The sequence below is a fragment of the Vulpes lagopus genome, chromosome 5 (assembly GCF_018345385.1).
Source record: "Vulpes lagopus strain Blue_001 chromosome 5, ASM1834538v1, whole genome shotgun sequence".
Taxonomy (NCBI): domain Eukaryota; kingdom Metazoa; phylum Chordata; class Mammalia; order Carnivora; family Canidae; genus Vulpes; species Vulpes lagopus.
In genome coordinates, this window is record NC_054828.1 from 56,345,090 (window position 1) to 56,365,979 (window position 20,890).

General features: G+C 37.4%; 1 protein-coding gene across 1 annotated transcript in view; it reads left to right on the plus strand.

Annotated features, from left to right (window-relative positions):
• Nucleotides 1–14,088, plus strand: part of ZFC3H1 (zinc finger C3H1-type containing) — a 56,725-nt gene extending 42,637 nt beyond the window's left edge. Inside the window, exons 24-35 of the mRNA XM_041755107.1 lie at nucleotides 557–794; nucleotides 3,436–3,541; nucleotides 3,629–3,827; nucleotides 4,362–4,456; nucleotides 8,168–8,278; nucleotides 8,539–8,643; nucleotides 8,768–8,933; nucleotides 9,993–10,093; nucleotides 11,881–11,982; nucleotides 12,627–12,666; nucleotides 12,913–12,975; nucleotides 13,105–14,088. Coding sequence (XP_041611041.1) covers nucleotides 557–794; nucleotides 3,436–3,541; nucleotides 3,629–3,827; nucleotides 4,362–4,456; nucleotides 8,168–8,278; nucleotides 8,539–8,643; nucleotides 8,768–8,933; nucleotides 9,993–10,093; nucleotides 11,881–11,982; nucleotides 12,627–12,666; nucleotides 12,913–12,975; nucleotides 13,105–13,242 — 1,464 coding nt within the window. The 3' untranslated portion in view covers nucleotides 13,243–14,088. The remainder of the gene's footprint in view (nucleotides 1–556; nucleotides 795–3,435; nucleotides 3,542–3,628; nucleotides 3,828–4,361; nucleotides 4,457–8,167; nucleotides 8,279–8,538; nucleotides 8,644–8,767; nucleotides 8,934–9,992; nucleotides 10,094–11,880; nucleotides 11,983–12,626; nucleotides 12,667–12,912; nucleotides 12,976–13,104) is intronic.
• Nucleotides 14,089–20,890: the final 6,802 nt, after the last annotated feature.

Here is a 20,890-nt window from a genome sequence, read left to right on the forward strand (position 1 = left end):
ATTTCATAAGAACACCTACTTTAGATTTGAATCCTGGTTTTGCCACTTACTAGTAAGTTGTGTAAAGTTATGACTGTTGCCTCATTTGCTTAATGTGGGGATAATGCCTTTTTAAGAGTGCTAATGAGGTTTAAATGAAAATAATGTATGCTAAGTACCTATCAGAATAAAACTTCAATATTCAGACAATAAGGAGGAAAGGAGGAAAAAAATTAGTCCATAGTGAAAATCTCCTCTATGGGTATGGTGGGGTTTCTTTGTTGTTTAGTTTTCTTTTTATCTTATTAGACCTTGAATGTCAAGACACTTAAAATGTACAAATAAATTGAATCTTTTTTCATAAATTATAAACCTTAGCACAGTAAAAATCTGGTATTAACATCTTGCTTTATTTTCATTAAAAAAATTGGTGACTATCAATATTTTGACTTAGGTATTTAATAACTACTCCAAAGAAATATGACACTTGTATACTTCTTTGCCTTTACATTTGAATCTTAATAGGAATAGGAGTTATTATTTTAAAATACACAGATAATTTTTTCATTTTACCTAGAATGCTTTGAAATCAGCTAATGGTGGAATAGTAGCTGAATACCTTAAAACAGGCGATCGATGTTTGGCATGGCTGGCCTACATACATCTTATTGAGTTCAACGTCCTCCCTTCAAAATTTTATGATCCATCTAATGCCAATCCTTCAAGAATTGTTAACACAGAATCGTTTGTAATGCCATGGCAAGCAGTTCAAGATGTAAAGACTAATCCTGACATGTTACTAGCAGTTTTTGAAGGTAAGAGAAATGTTTATAAGTTATATAGAACGTCAGCTTATCCCTTTATAAGTCTTCATAATTAATAGGAACAAATTTGTATGTATATGTTGTAAGTTGTAGTTTCACACTTTGTTATATTAATGCTTAGAAGATTATGCATTGAAAAAAAAAGATGGTTAGGAATTGAATCGTGTAAGATAGACCTTTGGCATATATGAAAGCCAGGAACTACATTACATAATTTTTCTGATTATAGCAAAAGAGATCAGCTGAATATGTAGATAATAGAGATTATATAAGTTTATTGAGTTGACTGAATTAGAGAACCTGGTAATTTTTTTAAAGTAGTCCATCAAGGTGAAAGAAGAGAGTATCTTTTCAGGTAACTATGGAAAACAGTAGGGTATAAAAGCCTGTTTCCTCCTGGTAGGAAGTATATAGCATAATCAGAAGATAAAATCTATGCATTTGATATAATTATTAAATGTATGAGGCCATGTAACTGTGTATTGGTATGTAGTCTAAATACTGTGCTTACAGAAGAGACAAAGGTCTGTGATTTATAGAATTATACTGTACAGGTCATAAACCCAAAGCAAAGAGATTATTGTAGGTTGGCATGATGAAAGAAGTCTTCATAGAAGAATTAGGACTTGGAGCTGGACTTTGAAGCTTGACTCTGATGTGACATAGTTGGCTTCCTCAAAGATGTGACCCTTGTCTTATCTCTGTATTTCCCAAGGACATATAATGTCTGGCAGCTTACTAAGTGCTTACTAAATATTTATTGAATAAACCAGCGAAGAAAGGGAGGAAAAGGAGGATATTCCTGTTAAGGGAGCTAAGTAAACAAAAGGCAACATAGCAATTGGTGCAACAATGGATTTGAAGGGAGAATCCTTATCAAAGCGAGGGTTTATGTTGTAGAATAGTAGGAATTAAGCTTGGTAAGTGGAATAATACCACATTTTCAAGAACTTTGTAAGTGTGGTAGAGTTGATGACAGTGGTTCTTGAAGAAAGGAAGCATGTGCTGCAGAGGAATGATCCCAAAGGTACAAAAATAACAAGAAGCTGATGGCCAAAAGTGAAGCACAAAAAACCTGGGAAAGAGGGAATATTAATTAGCAACATTTGAACTCACATAGAGATGTGGGGGACAGATTAAATGTCAGGGAAGAAGAGAAGAAATAGTCCAAGGTGATTGAAAGTGTATTGATAAAAACAGATAAATTTGGGAAGACTGATTTTGGTAGTAGGAATAGTATTTGTGAATGGTAGGTAATTGTTGGGACACTTGGGGGGCTCAGCGGTTAAGCACCTGCCTTCAGCCCAGGGCATGATCCTAGGGTCCTGGGATCACATTGGGCTCCCTGCATGAAGCCTGCTTCTCCCTCTGCCTGTGTCTCTGCGTCTCTCTGTGTGTCTCACGAATAAATAAATAAAATCTTTTTAAAAAAAGTGTAGGTAATTGGTGGTCCAAGTGGAGATGCTTGTTGGCAGAAGGAAATAAGGAAGTGGACCTTAAATGAATGATTATGGATAGAAAAATAGATTTGAAAGTTATTAACATAGGAGCGATTGTAGTGCTTTACAGTTTGTAATGTGCTTTTGCTGTAAATTATTTCATAGTTGAAGGAGTGAGATATTTTCTCTGAGGAAATGGACATTTAAGAGTATAGCAGGGGCAGCCTGGGTGGCTCAGCAGTTAAGCGCTGCCTTCAGCCTGGGGTGTGATGCTGGAGACCTGGGATTGAGTCCCACATAGGGCTCCCTGCATGGAGCCTGCTTCTCCCTCTGCCTGTGTTTCTGCCCCCCTCTCTCTCTCTGTCTCTTATGAATAAATAAATAAAATCTTAAAAAAAAAAAAAGAGTATAGCAGTAAGGAGTGAAAGAATAGTCCATGAATGAGACCAAGAAGACATGTAAATAAAGAAGAAATTGAAAAAAAGAAGAACATTATCAAATGCTAATCAAATAAAACAAATGGAGAGATCGGCTTTTATGTTTATTTAGATGATTTTTATAAATGAACTTCAGAGATGCATTTTCGGAATGACATTCACTTATAAATGTAAATCCGGGATCTCTTGTTACCTACCACTGAGCAAGGAGGAAATGGGTGACAGCTGTGCAAAGTGAAACAGTGACCCACTCTCTGAGACACAGAGTGGGGACTACTAGGGGAAAATACCTGTTTTGAAGGAGTAAAGAAAGGATCTGGTGTAGGGGGAGACATTTAAATGGTTGTAGAACAGAGAGCAGCAGGGCCTGTTGAATTGGGTCAGGAAAGATGAAAAGATAATTTTAAAAAAAAGATAATTTGTTCTTTGGTTTGTTTTTTTTTAGATCAGTTTTAAGGAATTTAGATACATGCAGACATAGTTTTTTAAGTGAAAACATTGAGATGTGCGAGAGCTCGTATCTAACGAATAGTTTTATTACCAGGAATATGAAGGTAAGAGATTGAGTTTTATGGAGTTTGGAGATATCTGAAAATACCTCCTTTAGGTAGTAATAAGCCAGGATTTCAGTAAAGGATAAGACGATGGTCCAACAAAAGAGTAAGCCGCCGTGTTTCGATGGTATCTCTCTCAGAATTTAAATAACAATCCATTCATTTTATGTTTGATTTCTGTTACTGTGATATTTTTGGATAGATGCCGTGAAAGCTTGCACAGATGAGAACCTTACGGTTGAGGAGAGAGTAGAGGTCTGTGTTCCACTTTACACAAACATGATTGCTCTGCACCAGCTTCTGGAGAGGTAAGACTTGATTGACAACCAGCAGTTAACCTTGTGTTAAAAATTGATTTTTTTTCATATGTTTAGACATGTTTTTTTCTTATTAAGGTATGAGGCTGCAGTGGAGCTTTGTAAATGTTTATTGGAAACATGTCCCATGAACTGCCAATTGTTGGAAGCCCTTGTTGCTTTATATTTGCAAACAGATCAGCACGACAAAGCCAGGGGAGTATGGCTTACTGCATTTGAAAAAAATCCTCAGAACGCAGAGGTTTTTTATCATATGTGCAAATTCTTCATCTTACAAGTAAGAAAAACCTCATAATTCTTAAAGGTGTTTTTGTGTTTCACATTTTCTTTTTTACTTTTTTTACATTTTCTTATTCTTTAAGATGTTTTAGGCAGGAAGCTTTTCCTGGTCTTTTTCCCTTTGCAAACTGTGTTAGGTATTCTTTCTCTTTGCTAGAAATAGTTCTATCATTGCACTTATTATATTGCTTTGTAGTTTTGTTTCTTGCTGCTTTATATACTATACTAAGGACTCTTTGAGGGCAAGGACCATGTCTTAATCAGATTTAGAGCCCCCAACACACTTCGTACCAGTGCTAAACATGTAATAGAAGTTTATTGGACAGTTGGTAGTCGTGGTATATTGGGTGTTAAGCTGTTTAATGGTTGGATTTAATTGGAGATCAGAATATAGAAGTTATCTCTACCCCCACCTACTCAAAAAACTTAATGTAATCGGTGGGGGCGGTTAAGGGCTTTTTTTCCTTCCTTGACAGATTTAATTAAACATTGTAAGTCTAATGTGTATCCTTCCTTCCTCTTTTAAAAATAGAATCAAGGAGATAATCTTCTTCCATTTTTGGGGAAATTTATCGCATCCTTCTTTAAACCTGGGTTTGAGAAGTATAATAACTTGGATCTGTTTCGGTAAGTTTGTTGAACCCTTGATTTTATAGAAGAAAAAGATAATATAATTTAGTGGAAAGAAGACAGATTTTTTTTTTTTGTGGGTTAATTACATTTTAGACTAATTGAAAAAAATCCTTGAACACTTTTCATAACTGTTATGAGGGCAGTAGAATTGAATAAAAACAGAAAAGATGTAATATACTTTGCATTCTTTGGATGAAAGACTAACAAAGGAAGGTTTGTATTAATAGTGGCTCATTTTGCTTTTAATTCATTGTTATTGTTAACTTAGGACTTAATACTATAGCAACTATAGTACTTAATACTATCTGAGATTGCCTCAGATAATTCTCATACGTTTTAAAAAAATGAATTTTAATTTATTTGATTGGTGATCTCAAATGGATATAAATAATAAACCTTTTACTTTAAGTCTAAAGAGAACTGCTCTAATCTCTGAAGTACAGAGTGAAAAATTTTTGAAGTCTTTTCTCAAGCATCACTTTCTCAGTAACTTATGTAGAGCTCTGTATTTACTGCAAGAGGCTGCAGGAAATCATAAGGAATTATTTTGGCCTGGCGAGGTGGAGCGGGGCCTGTCTTCCCTCCTTCCTCCTCATCTCTCTCTAGGGATCAGCAAACTTTCACTTAAGGGCCATATAGTAAATGTTTTAGGCTTGTAAGTCATGTGGTCTATCACTACTCGTCACCTGTGCTGTTTTAGGGAAAAAGTAGTCATAGACAACATGTAAATGAATGAGCACGGCTGTATTCTAATAAAACCTAATTTACAAAAGTAGGTATAATCTCCTGATCCCAAGTAAAACAGCGTGAAAGGAAAATACTTTTATTTTTTGTTATGAAGAACTGAGAGAAGGAAGGCCTGAGATACCTGGGTGGCTCATTCAGTTAAGCATCTGCTTTCAGCTCCAGTCCGGATCCCAGAGTTCCAGGATTGAGCCCCGCTTCGGGCTCCCTGCTGCTTCTCCCTCTACTCCTCCCCGACTTGTGTTCGCTCTCTCGCTCACTCACTCTCTTTCTCTCTCAAATAAATAAATTAAATATTCTTAAAAAAGTAAAAACATTTTAAGAAAGGAAGGAAGGTCTGTAAGGTGAAAATCTCCTAAAATTTTTTTGTTGTAGACAATAGCACAGATAAGATTTTGGTTTTACATATGCAAGTCTAATGCTTACATATATTTTTCTTAGGTGTTCTCTGCCTACCCTACAGTGTAGCTGTAGCAGTATTATATAAAAACATATTTTTAAAAAACCATATTTTTTAAAAGTAACCCATGTTTTGTTAATTTGGTGGTCCGTCTACCCTAGAATATTTTGTGAACATTCCAGTCTTATTTGAGATTTGGCAAAAGTTGGGGTCACTATTCTTTCCTAGACTTGAGTCTGTATGTCTGCTTTATGGTAACCAGTTTATTGACATAGTGATTTTAGTAGTTTCTGAAATTCTTTCTGCTGTTACATCTAGAATAATACCTTACAGTTATAAAAGAATTATTTAAAATACAAATTAATGGAGAAGAATTAAACTATTCTATAAGGAACTTAGAGATTGTTCAGCTTTCCCATGCTTTTTTTTATTTTTTTCAAAGATTTATTTATTTATTCATGATAGACATAGAGAAAGAGAGAGAGAGAGAGGCAGAGACACAGGAGGAGGGAGAAGCAGACTCCATGCAGGGAGCCCGATATGGGACTTGATCCCAGGACTTCAGGATCACACCCTGGGCCAAAGGCAGGCGCTAAACTGCTGAGCCACCCAGGGATCCCCGCTTTGTCCATGTTTAAGTTAGAGTTTTTTAATGTCTCAAATTTGTGCGTAGGACAGACCCTAAACTGAACTTTTTACAGATTTGCTGGCTCTGGTCTTCCCTTGGGCATGGAGGTACTTGGTTTAGTTGCCAGTTTCTAGTGGTAGCTAACCAAAGATCTTCAGATCTTCTTGATGTCAGCTTTAATGAAGCAGACTAACTGTCGATAAACATTTTGAAATGGGTTGCCTCTAAATAAATCTTCCCAGTTTACTAAGTCCCCTTGCTTTTTTAAATTTTCCATGGGAATAGTCATAATTCTCAGTACACCAAGAGTTACAAGAAAAGAGTATCTTGTGCTTAGTTTATTTAAACTGAAGACCTTATTTACACAGAGTATACATTTTCTGTTAATTTAAGAAATCTTTTTAAAGTCAATTATTAGGAAAATGGCAGTAGGTGAGAGAATTTAAATTTATAAATGTAGCCAGATCATCAATGGGATAAGTCAGTGCTCTTGCTAGGTTCAATTTTTTTTTTCCACTTTATGAGTAGAAACTGTAAAGCAAAATGCTTAGAATATCCTATATATTATAATATTTACCTAGAGTTGGATCCTGTCATTTCCCTTTCTATGTAACATTTACTATAAAGACAGAGGGCACGTGTGGGGCTCAGTTGGCTGAGCATCTGGCTCTTCATTTCAGCTCACTTCATGTTCTCAGGGTTGTGAGATCAGGCTCTGCATTGGGCTCCGTGCTCAGCGGGGAGTCTGCTGCTCTCCCTTTCCCTCTGCTGTCTCCCCCTCAGCCCCCCCCCCTCTCAAATAAAAAAATATATTTTTTTTTTAAGAAAGAACTAGGTAAGGTAATTTTCATTCATTTCAAGTCAATTTGAAGATTAGTACATAGCCACAAAAGTTAACTTGGGGATTTCATTTTACTGAAGTTAACCTAGGGATGGAGTCTCACACAGATTACATTTGAAGTGATCTCTTCTTACATCAGCTTTCAGTTGACAAATCTAACATCTTTAGAAGTTAAGTGATTATCTCATGGTAATATAGCTAGTTATAGCCACGTCTGCAAGGTGATAACCTGACTTCTAGATGTCCCATTTCTTCCCTTGCTTATGGTTCCTCCTGCCCTCTGCTACCATACAGCTTCTCTAATCCATTAAAACCTAGTTCCTTGAAATAATTTTTAGACCCAAGAGATCAGTGTGTTTCCTTTAAACACATTGTCCCTGCAGATGTTAGTAAATGTTGTACACACAAATTCAGATATATTGGGGGAGAAACCTCAATTAGTGAGAGTCAGATAGATTCTTCACTGATTGACTTCAGTACAGCCTTTAAGCCTTTATCCTATTAAATATCCTACTGTGGCTTTTTAAGAGAGGGCTGTAAATTTCAGTATTTCCCAGTCTTATTTGCTCACAGACCTCTTTTGACAAGTGCCTTATGGACCATTTGTTACAGAATACACTTTGATATCCTATCTAAAATGAAACCCGCAATAGTACATTATTTGTATGTATGTATATGAGAAAGAGACTGTTTTCAGATGTCAAGTTTTGTAATTCTTAAAGAATTTTTTTTTTTTTTTTTACAAAAAGTATAGATTTTGTGGGAGAATTTTAGAGACGTGGTAATCCCGTTTGTCCTGTTTTTCATTAGACTTAATTAGATTATTAATTTGAGGGCTGGAATAAATTCATTTTAAAGAGGAGTTACTCATGTGGGTATAAAATAGACTATGTAAATTCTAGAGATGTGACCAAACCAGTATGGTATACATGTGAAAATAAAGTTTCAAGACTACAAAAATACTTCAAAGAGAGTTAAGTTGAAGCAGAAGTGTTTTTGTTTTGATTTGGTTTGGTTTCTTGAGTATTAGTAATCCATGTGTGCATAGGCATAATTTCAAACAGAGGTTTGTTGGTTTCTTATTTTTTTCAGGTATCTTTTAAATATCCCAGGACCACTTGACATTCCAGCCCATTTATGTAAAGGGAATTTTGATGATGAGATGTTTAACTACCAAGTTCCTTATTTGTGGCTGATTTACTGGTGAGACATTAGAGAGAAATATTGCATATTAGACTTGCCCTTGTTATTACTGAATTACACTGTATTAAAATTAATTTGGTGTTAAAGTCTTTGGAGCAAAATTGAAGGGATGCTAAGGTTTATACATTATTAAAGAAGAAACATCAAAAGAAGGATTCCATTGTAATAATACTGTAATGTTTAAAATAATACTTTTTCATTCCTTTACCTAATCTAATTGAGCTGTAGACATACAATGTTTTCCTTCATTTTTTAAACAGCCTTTGTCATCCTCTTCAATCAAGTATTAAAGAGACAGTGGAGGCATATGAGGCAGCATTAGGGGTGGCCATGAGATCTGATATAGTGCAGAAGATTTGGATGGAGTAAGTTTAGTTCATCTTAATAAGAATGGGATTTGGAATAAGGGGATATGGTGGGGAAAAAGGGGTGATCAGTTTTCTCAGTGAGAGAAACACTGCCTTAATTATAATATTTTTCTTTTGGCAGTTATCTTGTCTTTGCCAATAATAGAGCTGCTGGATCCAGAAACAAAGTCCAAGAATTCAAATTTTTTACTGATTTAGTGAATAGATGTTTGGTTACAGTCCCTGCCCGATACCCCATTCCTTTTAGCAGTGCTGATTACTGGTCCAACTATGAATTTCATAATAGGGTAAGAACTTAAAACTTTTCTTTAGCTATTTGTATAAAAGAAGGGGGCTTAAAAAAAATGACAGCAAATCTCTTTGTTTGATGTCAGTAGAGCTTTTCTTAGGATCACTTTCCTAGCATTTACTGTTATTCTTGACCATGTTTCCTTCTTATGTCTTAAATCTAGGAACAGAGCCCTTTAAGATAAAATGTGCATATTGATTGTTATATTTAAGAAAACCTAACATTGAAGAGATGTTAAGGTTTAATACATATTAAAGAAGAAAGATTAAAAGAAGTAATTATAATGATACCTGTAATGTTTGCTTGATTAGTTGGAAATTTTACTGAATGAAAAATACCGTAATATACAGTGTACCTACTGTTTTTAGTTACTATTTGTCAAGTGAATATTAGCTATAAGTAGAGCATAAAAAAGCTGAAATTACATGCTGTTTAGAATTTTAATAGTAGAATGACTAATGATATATTTATAAGGTTATTTTCTTATAGGAAAGGAAGCAGAGGTTTGTTTTAGTTTATTTTTCAGACTCCTTTCATTCAGTACAATGTAGTCTAAAAGCTCCTATTAAAGCTCCATGTAGACTAAAACATATATGTATTTTATTTTTTGGTGGGATGGTTTTGTTGCTAATCGGGATAACCAATTATTATGCTTTGTACTTCTATGCCATTCTTTATCCCAGGATCTCAAACCACTTTATGGACATTAAGTCATTTACACACGGGCATTCCATGAGCAAGATGTGGCAGGTATTATTAGTCCTATGACTTGCCCAGCTATACAGCAAGTAAAGGTAGACTCAGGAATGTAAACCCGGACTCCTGGCTTCTTGTCAGTGTTCTCAGTCCATGGCTGTCATCACTAGATCATATTTCCTAATTCATATTTGGAAAGTCACTAATATAATTAATGGTAGGAACTGTAACTCACAGCATCATACATTATTATAATTTATACATTCATGTCTTAAAGACCATTTTGGTTTTCTCATTAAAACACATAGGTAATTGGATTTCACATTTTGTTGCATTCATTTTCCCTCCTCAACCTTTACAGGTTATTTTCTTTTATTTGAGCTGTGTTCCAAAGACTCAGCATTCCAAAACCTTGGAACGGTTTTGCTCAATTATGCCAACTAATTCTGGACTTGCACTGAGGTAAGAAAAAATAAAATTATCTTTGGTCTCAGCTTAATAGTATATAGCTCTTCATATAAAATTATTCTTAAAAACTTGGTAAGAATAGTCTTTTCTTTAGTATTTTCTCATTGATGCATACTACTTTAATTTCAGAATTGTTAAGCAATATACAGCTATTCATGTAAAAGTCAGTGTAAAAATTTGGTCACTTTAGAAAACTACAGGTTATAAGAGGCATACAATTCAAGTAAAGTTCATCTGTGTTCCCTCAGCACATGCCATCTGTCCTCAGCACATGCATTAATAGCAAGAAGCGTGTTTTACACAGCAAAGGAATATTACTTAAAAGGTTTGTAAAGTGTTAACAGAGATAGCAGTCAACTATATATATTTTGGTTACTATGACTTGTTCTCATGTAGGTCAGTTGCTTTCAGGTAATAGCATGCATCAGAGTCTCCTGGGATGCTTATTTAAAATGTAGATTCCTGGGGGCACCTGGCTGGCTCAGTCAGTAGAGCATGTGACTCTTGATCCTCAGGGTTGTGAGTTGGGCATAGAGCCTACTTTAAAAATTAGTACTAAAATAAGTACTTTAAAAATAAATACTAAATAAAATGCAGATTCCTGACTTGGAGCCCTCAAATCACATTTGAGAAACATTTATCTAGGGATTTTATACCTTGAGTGAGAGGGAGATTTCTGAGCATTTCTTGTAGTTTCCCTGCTCTAACAGAGTAAACTTATTCTCACCCCCAAGAATTGTGCATTTTAATTCAAAACGGTACCCTCCATGCTAATATTTTGGCTTCTTGTGCAGTCACTACCACTGCATCAGTTGTCTTATGTTTCTAAGTTTGTTTTGTGGATCAGTAAGGTACCTAAAATACCAAATATTATGTTTATTTATATTCCACTTAACCATGTATGTGGGAAAATGGTATGAGATTGAAAAAAATGTAAAGGCCTAAGGCTATGACAAAAATAGTGTTTCATAATAAAAGTTCTTAGTAAGCGTCCCAGTCTACAGAAACTAATACAGAAATTTCTATTATAAAACATCACCTTTGGGGCACCTGGGTGGCTCAGTCTAGTTAAGTGTCTACCTTTGGCTCAGTTCATGATCCCAGGGTGGTGGGATCGAGTGCCTCGTCTGACTCCCTGCTACTTCTGTCCCCCCCTGCCCCTCACCCTGTTCATATGTATATATAATAAAATCTTTTTTTAAAAAAATAAAGCATTATCTTTGGTAAAACATGAAAAATAGAAAATGTTATAATTTGACTAGTTTCTATTAGGATAGGCTTCTAGGAATACAGATAGGGTAATTGTTGGTTTTAATGGTTAAAGCTCCACTTGTTTTGGTAGTTATTTCCTTGTGGTTATCCCCACTGCCCCGAATAGAGAACTTAATAATTAGTCACTGTACTTACATTTTAATCCAATAAACATTCATATTTATATTTACTCTTTAATTAAAAAAATACAAGGAAATTACATTAATATATCAAGTCATTTTCAAAAATTTGGAGGAGGGAGCACGTGGAGTGAGTGCTTTATTAGGACTACGTAGGCCTATTTTGTTTGTTGAATATGGTAGGGGTCTTGACTGGGCATCTTGCTAGTTTGCCTATTCCTGTTCCAGGGCAATTTTTGTAAGAGACATTCTATAGTCACTTGCTGAGTAGCCTTGAGGGATTATAACTGATCAAAAATTATACCTCATCAAATATTCTGCTCATAGAGCACATTTGGGGTTCCCTACACTTGCAATGCTTTTGTTCATTTTCCTGAATGTACTTTGCAGGCTACTTCAACATGAATGGGAAGAAAGCAATGTTCAGATTCTGAAACTTCAAGCCAAGATGTTTACATATAATATTCCAACATGCCTGGCCACCTGGAAAATGTAATGCAGCAATCATGTACATGTTTTTATAGCTATTGCTTTTATTTGTAAGGTTTGCTCCAGACAGGTAAATCTGAAATGACATCTTTTTTTTTTTTTTTTCCTGGACAGATCTCTCCTCTAATTTAGATTTATTTTGGCACTTGCTGAGGTTTTCTACGGAGAGTAAGGGAGTTCTTATTAACCATTGCTTCTAAAAGCAAAGTAGATGGAGTTCTATTTTTTTTTCTTTTTAAGCAGAACATTTAGATAACAGTACTGTTATAAAACAAATCTGTTACACACATTTTAAGACCATCTTTTTTTAAACGTGGGGTTTCCCCGTATTATAGTCTGGTGTCGTCTTTCTTTTAAAGGTATTATTAGTGCCAGGTGTTTCTACTATAATTACGAGTATTTTTAACAAACGTTATTTATGTTCAAAACACTGGTCTGCTTAATTCTTGTAAAGTTGATAAAAATTGTTGAATTTTTCTTTTCACTATAGGTTACCCTCCTTGGAAGTTTAGCCTGTTACTTTCAGGAAGTTTTGTACTCAGATTCATTCCCACAGTCAGCTTTCTGCCAGTGGTAGTGTCTCATCTCGTTCAAAAATATATAAAATTTTCTTTTCCCTTTTCTATATTCCTTTTTTTTCCCCTTAGAGCCATTGCTGCTGAGATTGTTCTAAAGGGACAGAGAGAGGTAAGCTATGATCGACTTATCAGATGGGTCACTTTGTTTTTAAGCTGTTCGGCCCCTTTTGTTGTGTCCTCAGTTTAAAAGGATTAAAACCTAAACATTCACGTGCTAAGAGCTCTAAACGTTGGGAAACTTGAAAACCCAATGTAACCATTTTGTATATGATGAGGTCCCAGTGAAATAACTAGGATTATGAAGGTGTTTTTCATCATGTTTCCTGATGGAATTGTGTATATATCTATCTTATAGGTCCACCGTTTATATCAGAGAGCCTTACAGAAGTTACCTCTTTGTGCATCACTGTGGAAAGATGTAATGCTTTTTATCTTTTATTTCATCTTGAAGTTTTCCTATAAATTTTCTGCATGTGCCATATCCATTGATGTGGTGATGCTCAAAATCTAGCTAAGTCTTACTTCTGTGCTTCCCTGTCTTTTACAGCAACTCTTGTTTGAAGCATCAGAAGGAGGTAAAACTGATAACCTGAGAAAACTAGTTTCCAAGTGCCAAGAGATTGGAGTCAGCCTAAATGAGCTCTTAAATTTAAACAGTTACAAAACAGAAAGCAAGAATCATTGAACACTGGGTGCAGTCAGTTCTAAGTCCTTATAATAATTGCCAAAATTATTTGAATGATCCTTCAAGATTAGGCTGATCCCTGGCTAAGGTCTGCGTAAGGCAGACAAGCATTACTGATCATATCAAGTCCCCTACAATATCTATCCTCAAAACCGGAAGCAATGAACATGACCCTCTTCGGTTGGATAAATGAACTTCCTGTTTGGCCTACTTCTGGGCCCTGCCAGATTCTCATAACATCATGTACGTAAGTATAGTTCCTCAAAGTGACTGACATTTATTTTAATTTTGCTTTGTTTTTGTTTTTATTTTTTATTCCCCCCCCCCCCCTTTCTTTATGTTGTGCTATTCCTGATTCACTTGACACTCTCTGATGCCTGAGAGATTCTTGTTTGGGATTTAATTTCCAGGGCTGTGTTTACAGTAAAAAGCAGGCAGTCCCTTTTAGTTCTTCTTCTTTAAACCTTTTGAGATTCTTCATTTCAGGATTTAAAACTTAAGCAGTCCACCTTAAGGAAAGTGTAACTGCCATGGCCACAAGTCTGCTAGTTGCACTTGAATGCTCTAACAGGGTTGTTTATTGCCCTTTCTACGTTCTGGACTCCTTGCCGAGACTGTTTAACTTGAAGATTAAAGAAACTATTGCAAATGCCAGTGCATCAGAACCTAAGAGTGGTCAAATATTATGTGCAATTTTTTTGTAAAGAAATTTTAATTTATAATAAAGTTTAACAGTTTAAAGAACAGTTAATATTTGAACTGCTTTGTACTGAAATACTACTTTGTAGTATTAAAATTGTTTATAAACAAAATATTTTTAATATAAGTTAACTTTTTAAAAAATGTTGCTGTCTTTATTCACTTTTCACACTGTGGTGGGAAAGGGTTGAAGGAGGAGATACGGATTTTCCACTGTAACTGTAGCCTAACCTGCTTTCCCATAAAAACATTCCAGTGATTTTTAAATTTACCACAAGGTAGATTTTCTTTTGTTTTCAAGGCAGCGAACACATAGGTTTGCATTACCATTAAATTCCTCATTCTGACGACCCGATGTTTAGAAAGTATCTCCCAACTGTAGTTTGCTTAGTGCCATGCTTTGTTGAATATCAGTATGACCAAATATAAAGAAGACCTTGCAGTTTTTTTTCCCGGTCTGTAGTCGGTTATTTGCACCTGGTAGAAAATTGGTTAATCACACAGACACAGTTTCACAAATCTGGTTTTATAGCCACAATTTAATCTAACTGTTGGAGGCAGAACCCCCTTGAAGTAGTAGGCACATTTGTACATCTGTACATTCGTGTAATTCTTAGTCAAAACAAAACCATGTTTTGAGGCCCCACTGTGTGTGCACTGGACGGTGCATATTTGGCTAGCAAGTGCTGTTGGTGATGTAAGGAATGAAACCTACTTGTCTAGTGTCTTTCATTAAATCAAAAAGAAGCTAATTGATTTTCCCTTAAGTCAAAGAAATATGGGAGGAAGATCATATTCTTCCATTGTATGCATTTAACTGTTTAACCTTAAAGGTTTTCCTGCTGTTTTTTGAACACCATTAAGTTAGGTACTTAGAAAAAATTCTTTCAGTCTATTCCCTCATAGTATAACGGTTTTGTTAACTGAAATGTCTCAATAGATTTTTTTTGAGACAGTGCTACATTTTGAACTTTTGTGTATTCTTAAACTTGACATTTGTTGAATTAACAATTCATCAGCAGTACCTTTTATTTAATTTTTTTTAGAAAAAGATTTATTCATGAGAGAGAGAGGGGCAGAGACACAGGCGGAGGGAGAAGCAGGCTCCATGCAGGGAGCCCAACGTGGGACTCCATCCCGGGTCTCCAGGATCACGCCCTGGGCTGAAGGTGGCGCTAAAATGCTGAGCCACCCGGGCTGCCCCAGCAGTACCTTTTAAATCTTTTTTGAAAAAGAATACTTTGGGGGCTGCCTGGGTGGCTCAGTTGGTTAAGTGTCTGCCTTTGTCTCAGGTCAAGATCTCCAAGTCCTGAGATCAAGCCCCACTTTGGGCTCCCTCTCAGCCGGGAGTCTGCTTTTCTCTCTCCCTCTGTTACGTCCCCCTGCTTGTGGTCTCTCTCCCTCTTTAAAAAAAAAAAAAAATACTTTTGGGGCACCTGGGTGCCTCAGTCAGGTGAGCATCTGACTCTTGATTTTGGCTTAGGTTATCACCTCAGGGTCATGAGATCAAGCCCTGCATCAGGCTTCATTCACACTAGACATAGAGCCTGCTTAAGATTCTTAAGATTCTCTCCCTCTGACCCCACCCCCTATACCCTCTCCCTAAAGAAAAAAAAAAAAAGAAGAAAATGCTTTGGTGCATCAACTCCAAGGTCCAGCCATGCCGGCTATACACTGTAACAACTCCAGGGGTCGCCATCACGTATTGTGCTTAGTCATGCAGGCAGAAGACCTAGCGTGTGTTACGCAGCTCTTTTCCTCTTTGATCAGTTGTCATACTGCTATTTAAAATCAAGAAGCTTGGGACGCCTGGGGGGCTTAGTGGTTGAGCGTCTGCCTTCGGCTCAGGGCGTGACCCTGGGGTCCCCAGATCGAGTCCCACTTTGGGGCTCCCTGCATGGGGCCTGCTTCTCCCTCTGCCTGTGTCTCTGCGTCTCTCTCTCTCATGAGTAAATAAATAGAATCTTAAAATAAAGAAGCTTGGGGTGCCCAGCTGGCTCAGTCAGTAGAGCATGCAACTCTTGATCTTGTGTTTGTAAGTTCAAGCCCCACATTGTGGGTGGGGTTTACTTAAAAAAAAGTATTTTAAGTAAATAAAATGAAGAAGCTCTTTGACAAATTACGTTTAAGATACCGTCTTATGTCACCCCTTCTTCCTGTAATTTTACAAATCCACTTTAACCTCAAAAAAAAAAAAACCGCACTGCTTACAAGTAAGGTGTATGTATGCGTTTTGATCATCCTTCCATATTTTTACCCGTTTTTTAATTAAATGCTTTTAACATAGAATATTAAAATTTGGGATTAAAGTTGATAAAGTTACTGTGGTAGCATAAATACGGTATTTAACCTGCTGTACGACTTGAAGTCTTTGGGCAGAGAAGCGGCAAACAGCGAGGAAAGCTTAGTCCCTGAGAACTGCAGTTGTTCGCTCTCCCCTGCTCCCACCTCGGGGGAAATACAAAAGGGGCATTTTAGGCTTCGGGGCTTTATCTCTGGTAAAGGAAGTGGTGTGGCAGATTGCAGGGTTATTTTTATGTGTTTTTCTCCATTTTAGAGAACAGCCTAATATTTCTATTTGCCTTTTAACGGAAAGTGGACCTTGTAACATTGTTGTCACTGGATTATCTAAGGCGGTTTGCTTTCAATTAAAGGGGCATATAAACCTCCATCATAAAGCAGGCAGGAATCTCCAGGTGCAACATCTAAGAGCTAAAGGCACTAAGCGGACAAGCAAGAGGTGATTAAAACTGACAACAAATGTAGAGAGACTTTATTGAAGATTGTAGTTCAGATATTCTTCAAGGTTGTTGGAAAAGTAGGAGCATGTGGCTATAATACAAAGCTTAATTCTTGCTTAAAGCTGTCGTGTGTTCTCAGATAAGTCCTAATTTCCTTAGTCTGCTTTCATATCTGTGTGTTGACATTAGTGTGAGGGAAGAATGGGGAAATAAAATTTCAGTAACCTTTTAGGTTTGGGTACCATGTCTGCAGATGTAGCATTGCCCCTCAGTACAAATTAACAGCGATTATACAGAGCATTTTGGAATAAGAACTGTTCAAGAAAAGGCCAACTTCCGAGGAGCATTCTTGACTTTTTTTTGTTCAACCTCACAGTTTCACAATTGGGTATACCTTTGTCTTTCCAATCTGTGATACTGAATGTAGGTGATAGAGCTGAGCTGGAAAAAAGTTTTGTTTTGTTTTTTTAAGATTTATTTATTCATGAGAGACACAGGCAGAGGGAGAAGCAGGCTCCATGCAGGGAACCTGATGTGCGACTTGATCCCAGGACCCCGAGGTCAGGCCCTGAGCCAAAGACAGACACTCAACCACCCAGGTGCCCCTGAAAAAAGTTTTATTTTCTTAGGGCTGTGTTCCATTTACCACCAAGAAGTCCCCTGGCTTTCTGCAGGTGTTCTTAAGTAGTGCATTTATTATTTAGGGGGTCAGCCCCGTAAGGACATGCTGCCCCGCCCTGCCCTCATTGCCATGGCTCACTACCCCTCACATAGCCTACTCAGTAATAGTTAGGCTGTACTTTGTATTACTTGAGGTGTCTGCAATAAATGTGAAGAGTTTTTCTCTTTTTATTCCCTCTGACATCTTTGAGGTAGATAACAGCTATGTCTGTCTTTCATAGGTAGTAAAATGGATGTAGAATTTGTCTCCACTCTTCATTTGATCTTTACAAGAGAGAACCCACCACAAGTCTTCAGAGACTCCACAGAACAATCACATTTTTTTTTCTTCATTTCAGAATCAATCTGATGGGCCTAGGTGGCTCAGTCAGTTAAGCATCTGCCTTAGACTCCGGTCATGATCTCCGGGTCCTGGAATCAGCCCTGTGTTGGGCTCCCTGCTCAGTATGGAGTCTTCTTCTCCCTCTCTGCCCACCCCCCAACTCATGCTCTCTCTTTCTTCTCTCTCTCAAATAAAATCTTTAAAAAATCAACTTGAGCTTTGTGCTAGGTATATGCAAAGATGAGAAGAGAGGCCCATGAATCTAACAGAAGAGTATGTGCCAAGGAAGGTTTTTTTTTTTTTTTTTTTTTTTAAGATTTTATTTACTTGAGAGAAAGAGAGCATGATAGAGGGAGTGCAGAGGGAGAAGCAGCGAGCCAGACAAGGGGCTCCATCCTAGGACTCTGGGATCATGACCTGAGCCGAAGACAGACGCTTGACCAACTGACACTGAGCCACCCAGGCTCCCCGCCAAGGAAACATTTTCAGAGGGCTCTGAGTTTGGGCTGGGAAAGGTTGAGAAAGTCTTGGATGAAATGAATCATCGGCTGACTCATAAAATAAAAGTTAAGGCCAGTAATATTTACAAAAATTGCATGCTACTAATGCCTGAATATTGTAGAAGGGTTTTCACATTGTCTATAAACCTGTACAGTTTTTTTTTTTACAACTTCCTGAAAAGCTGCTTCAACTTTGTACTAATTTATTCACAACTATTAGACATGATGATGAATCTGACACGTTAAACTCCATACCAGCCTCATCTGTCCGTCTCGGGGCACATTGGGCTTCCAAATCCATATGAACATGTTGAATAGGAGTGAGTCTTGTCAGGCCCAATTTAAACAGCCTTGATGTGCAGAGTCTGATTGGAATTCCAACTGCTACAACTGACGTTTTCTTTTTTTCCCCCTAACTCCATGGGTAATGCATGAATAAAATGCTCCTTTGAACATTTACCAGGATCTGCAGATGCTGCAGAGCCCTGTTCAATCCCCGCCAAGGCTACAAACTTCTGTTCCATGACTCTGAGACTCATGGTTATTTTTCTGTCTATAAAAGAACTACCTGGAGACAGCCCAGCTTACAGTGCTTTTAACTGATTTTTCCAAATGACATGTTTTAGCCCAACATAAGAAATGTTTCAGTGTGGGACTCAGGAATAAAGTAGTTCCACTGGGGAGCAAAAAATTTCACATGAGCTTAGAAGGAATGTGTGCTTCCTGGTTTCATCAAGAAAGCAGAGTTTCCGAAATACCTGAGGCAAATTTGATTTGTCTTACATGATTTTCCCGTGAGTGCTCGTGGGCCTGAATCTTTTTCCTCTAGTTTAAAGGTACAACTTACTGCATAGATGACCGCGAATAGAATATTAACAACATGTGAGTCAATTGCATATCACAAACACTGTAGAATAACAAATATTTTACTTCTATAGAAGATGTTAATAAATTTGGGGGACCACCCAAAATATAAATGAATGCGACTCTTCAAAGAGCCATCTTCAGTGAATTGGGTAAAAGCCTAAATCCCAACAAGAAAACTCTTTGCACAGCTTTTCTAAAAGACGATACTGCACTTGCCTTTAATTTAGTAACATAAACTTCAAGATTATCAAGCTTCAACCAAAATCAAAGGTGGTTTGACAATAGTGTTTGGTCAATGAAGCAAATTAAATCTTGCAAGTGTTCTTACCTAGTGATGTAAGCTTATGAAAGAATGATAGCCAACAGCCTAAGGGAGCTGGACCGATTAGGAAGAGTGATAGAGGACTGGTGAGCTGTTTGCATTAGTGGAGATAATTGGGACATTGTTCCCCGGGCTAAGACAAACCCCCCAGCTCAGCACATCATACACTCAAAATGATGAGACTGCCTGTGGATAGCTTTGGCATTTCGTGCTGGTCGAAACGGAGCCACAAAGGAATAGTTTCAGGAAATAGAGGGGTATGAACCAATGTGAATAATGAAAAAAAAAAAACATAGCTGAAAGATCTGGATGTGATTTACCTCCACCATTAACCAGTGCGTAATCCTGACAGGGTATTTCATTGCTTCTTGTCTGTTTCCACATACACAAAATAGGTAAGTGGTGCCGAGAGATTATATAGCAGAAATCTTTTTTTTTTTCTTTAAAGATTTTATTTAATCATGAGACACACACAGACACACACAGAGAGACAGACAGGGAGAAGCAGGCTCCATGCAGGGAGCCCGACGCGGGACTTGATCCCTGGTCTCTAGGATCAGGACCTGGACTGAAGGCGGCGCTAAACCTCTGAGCCACCCGGGCTGCCCCAGAAATTCTCTTTTTAAACATAGAAATATCTTGAGGGCAAAGAGATGGTACAAAATAAGTTTGCTTTGTAAAATTTTGTGGACATACCCTACTGTCAGTTGGAGCATGTGATCAAATACTCCAGCATGATTTAGTTGCCGTCCCTAAGAAACAAGGGAAAGCACTACCACTTAAATTTAGTGGTGTTCCTGCCCAAAATAACAGGTAAAACTAGCCATTAGCAGATGGTATTTACTTCAGGTTTAAGTCAGAAGAGAGCAGTATGAAGATCCTGTGTCACCAGTTCTGAGGTTTCTCAGCATGTTAGCTTATTTGGGTGGTGTAACAGGGGAGAAGGACCACTTAACTCGGGGCCCCGTTCCACTTCTTGAAGGGTGGGGAAAGCATGCATTGCTAACTGAGGTGTAGAGAGTAGCCAACACTCTTGGGAGTTGCGCCTGAAGAGCGTGGCACTATTGACCAATTCCGGCTGGCTTACTCTTGCAGGTCAGGCAGAAGTAATAAAGTGACTTCCTAATTAGGCAAGAGTTTGCGTGATCCCCAAGCTGGAAGACAACCCTCTGGGGACATACTTAGAAGAGAAATGCTTTTTTTTCTAACCATAATTTTACTCTACCGTAATGATTCCAAGTCTGGGGGAAGCTCTAGTCCCAGTGGTGGAAAGAAAAGAAAACCAGAAAATGTGTAACAGAGGGTAATCGGTAGCATTCACTTTTGGCTGTTGATTAATGTGCTACTAAATAAAGGCAATGTGATATAATGGGGGGGGGGGGGGCGGATAGAAAGCATGAATCCAAACAGCCAAGAATAAAATCCAAGGCTCTCAGTATGTTGCAGAGGAGCCTCCACGTCAGAACGGACAAAAAGGCAAACAGTGGCTTAAACGAGGTGGAGGTTTAAGTACAAA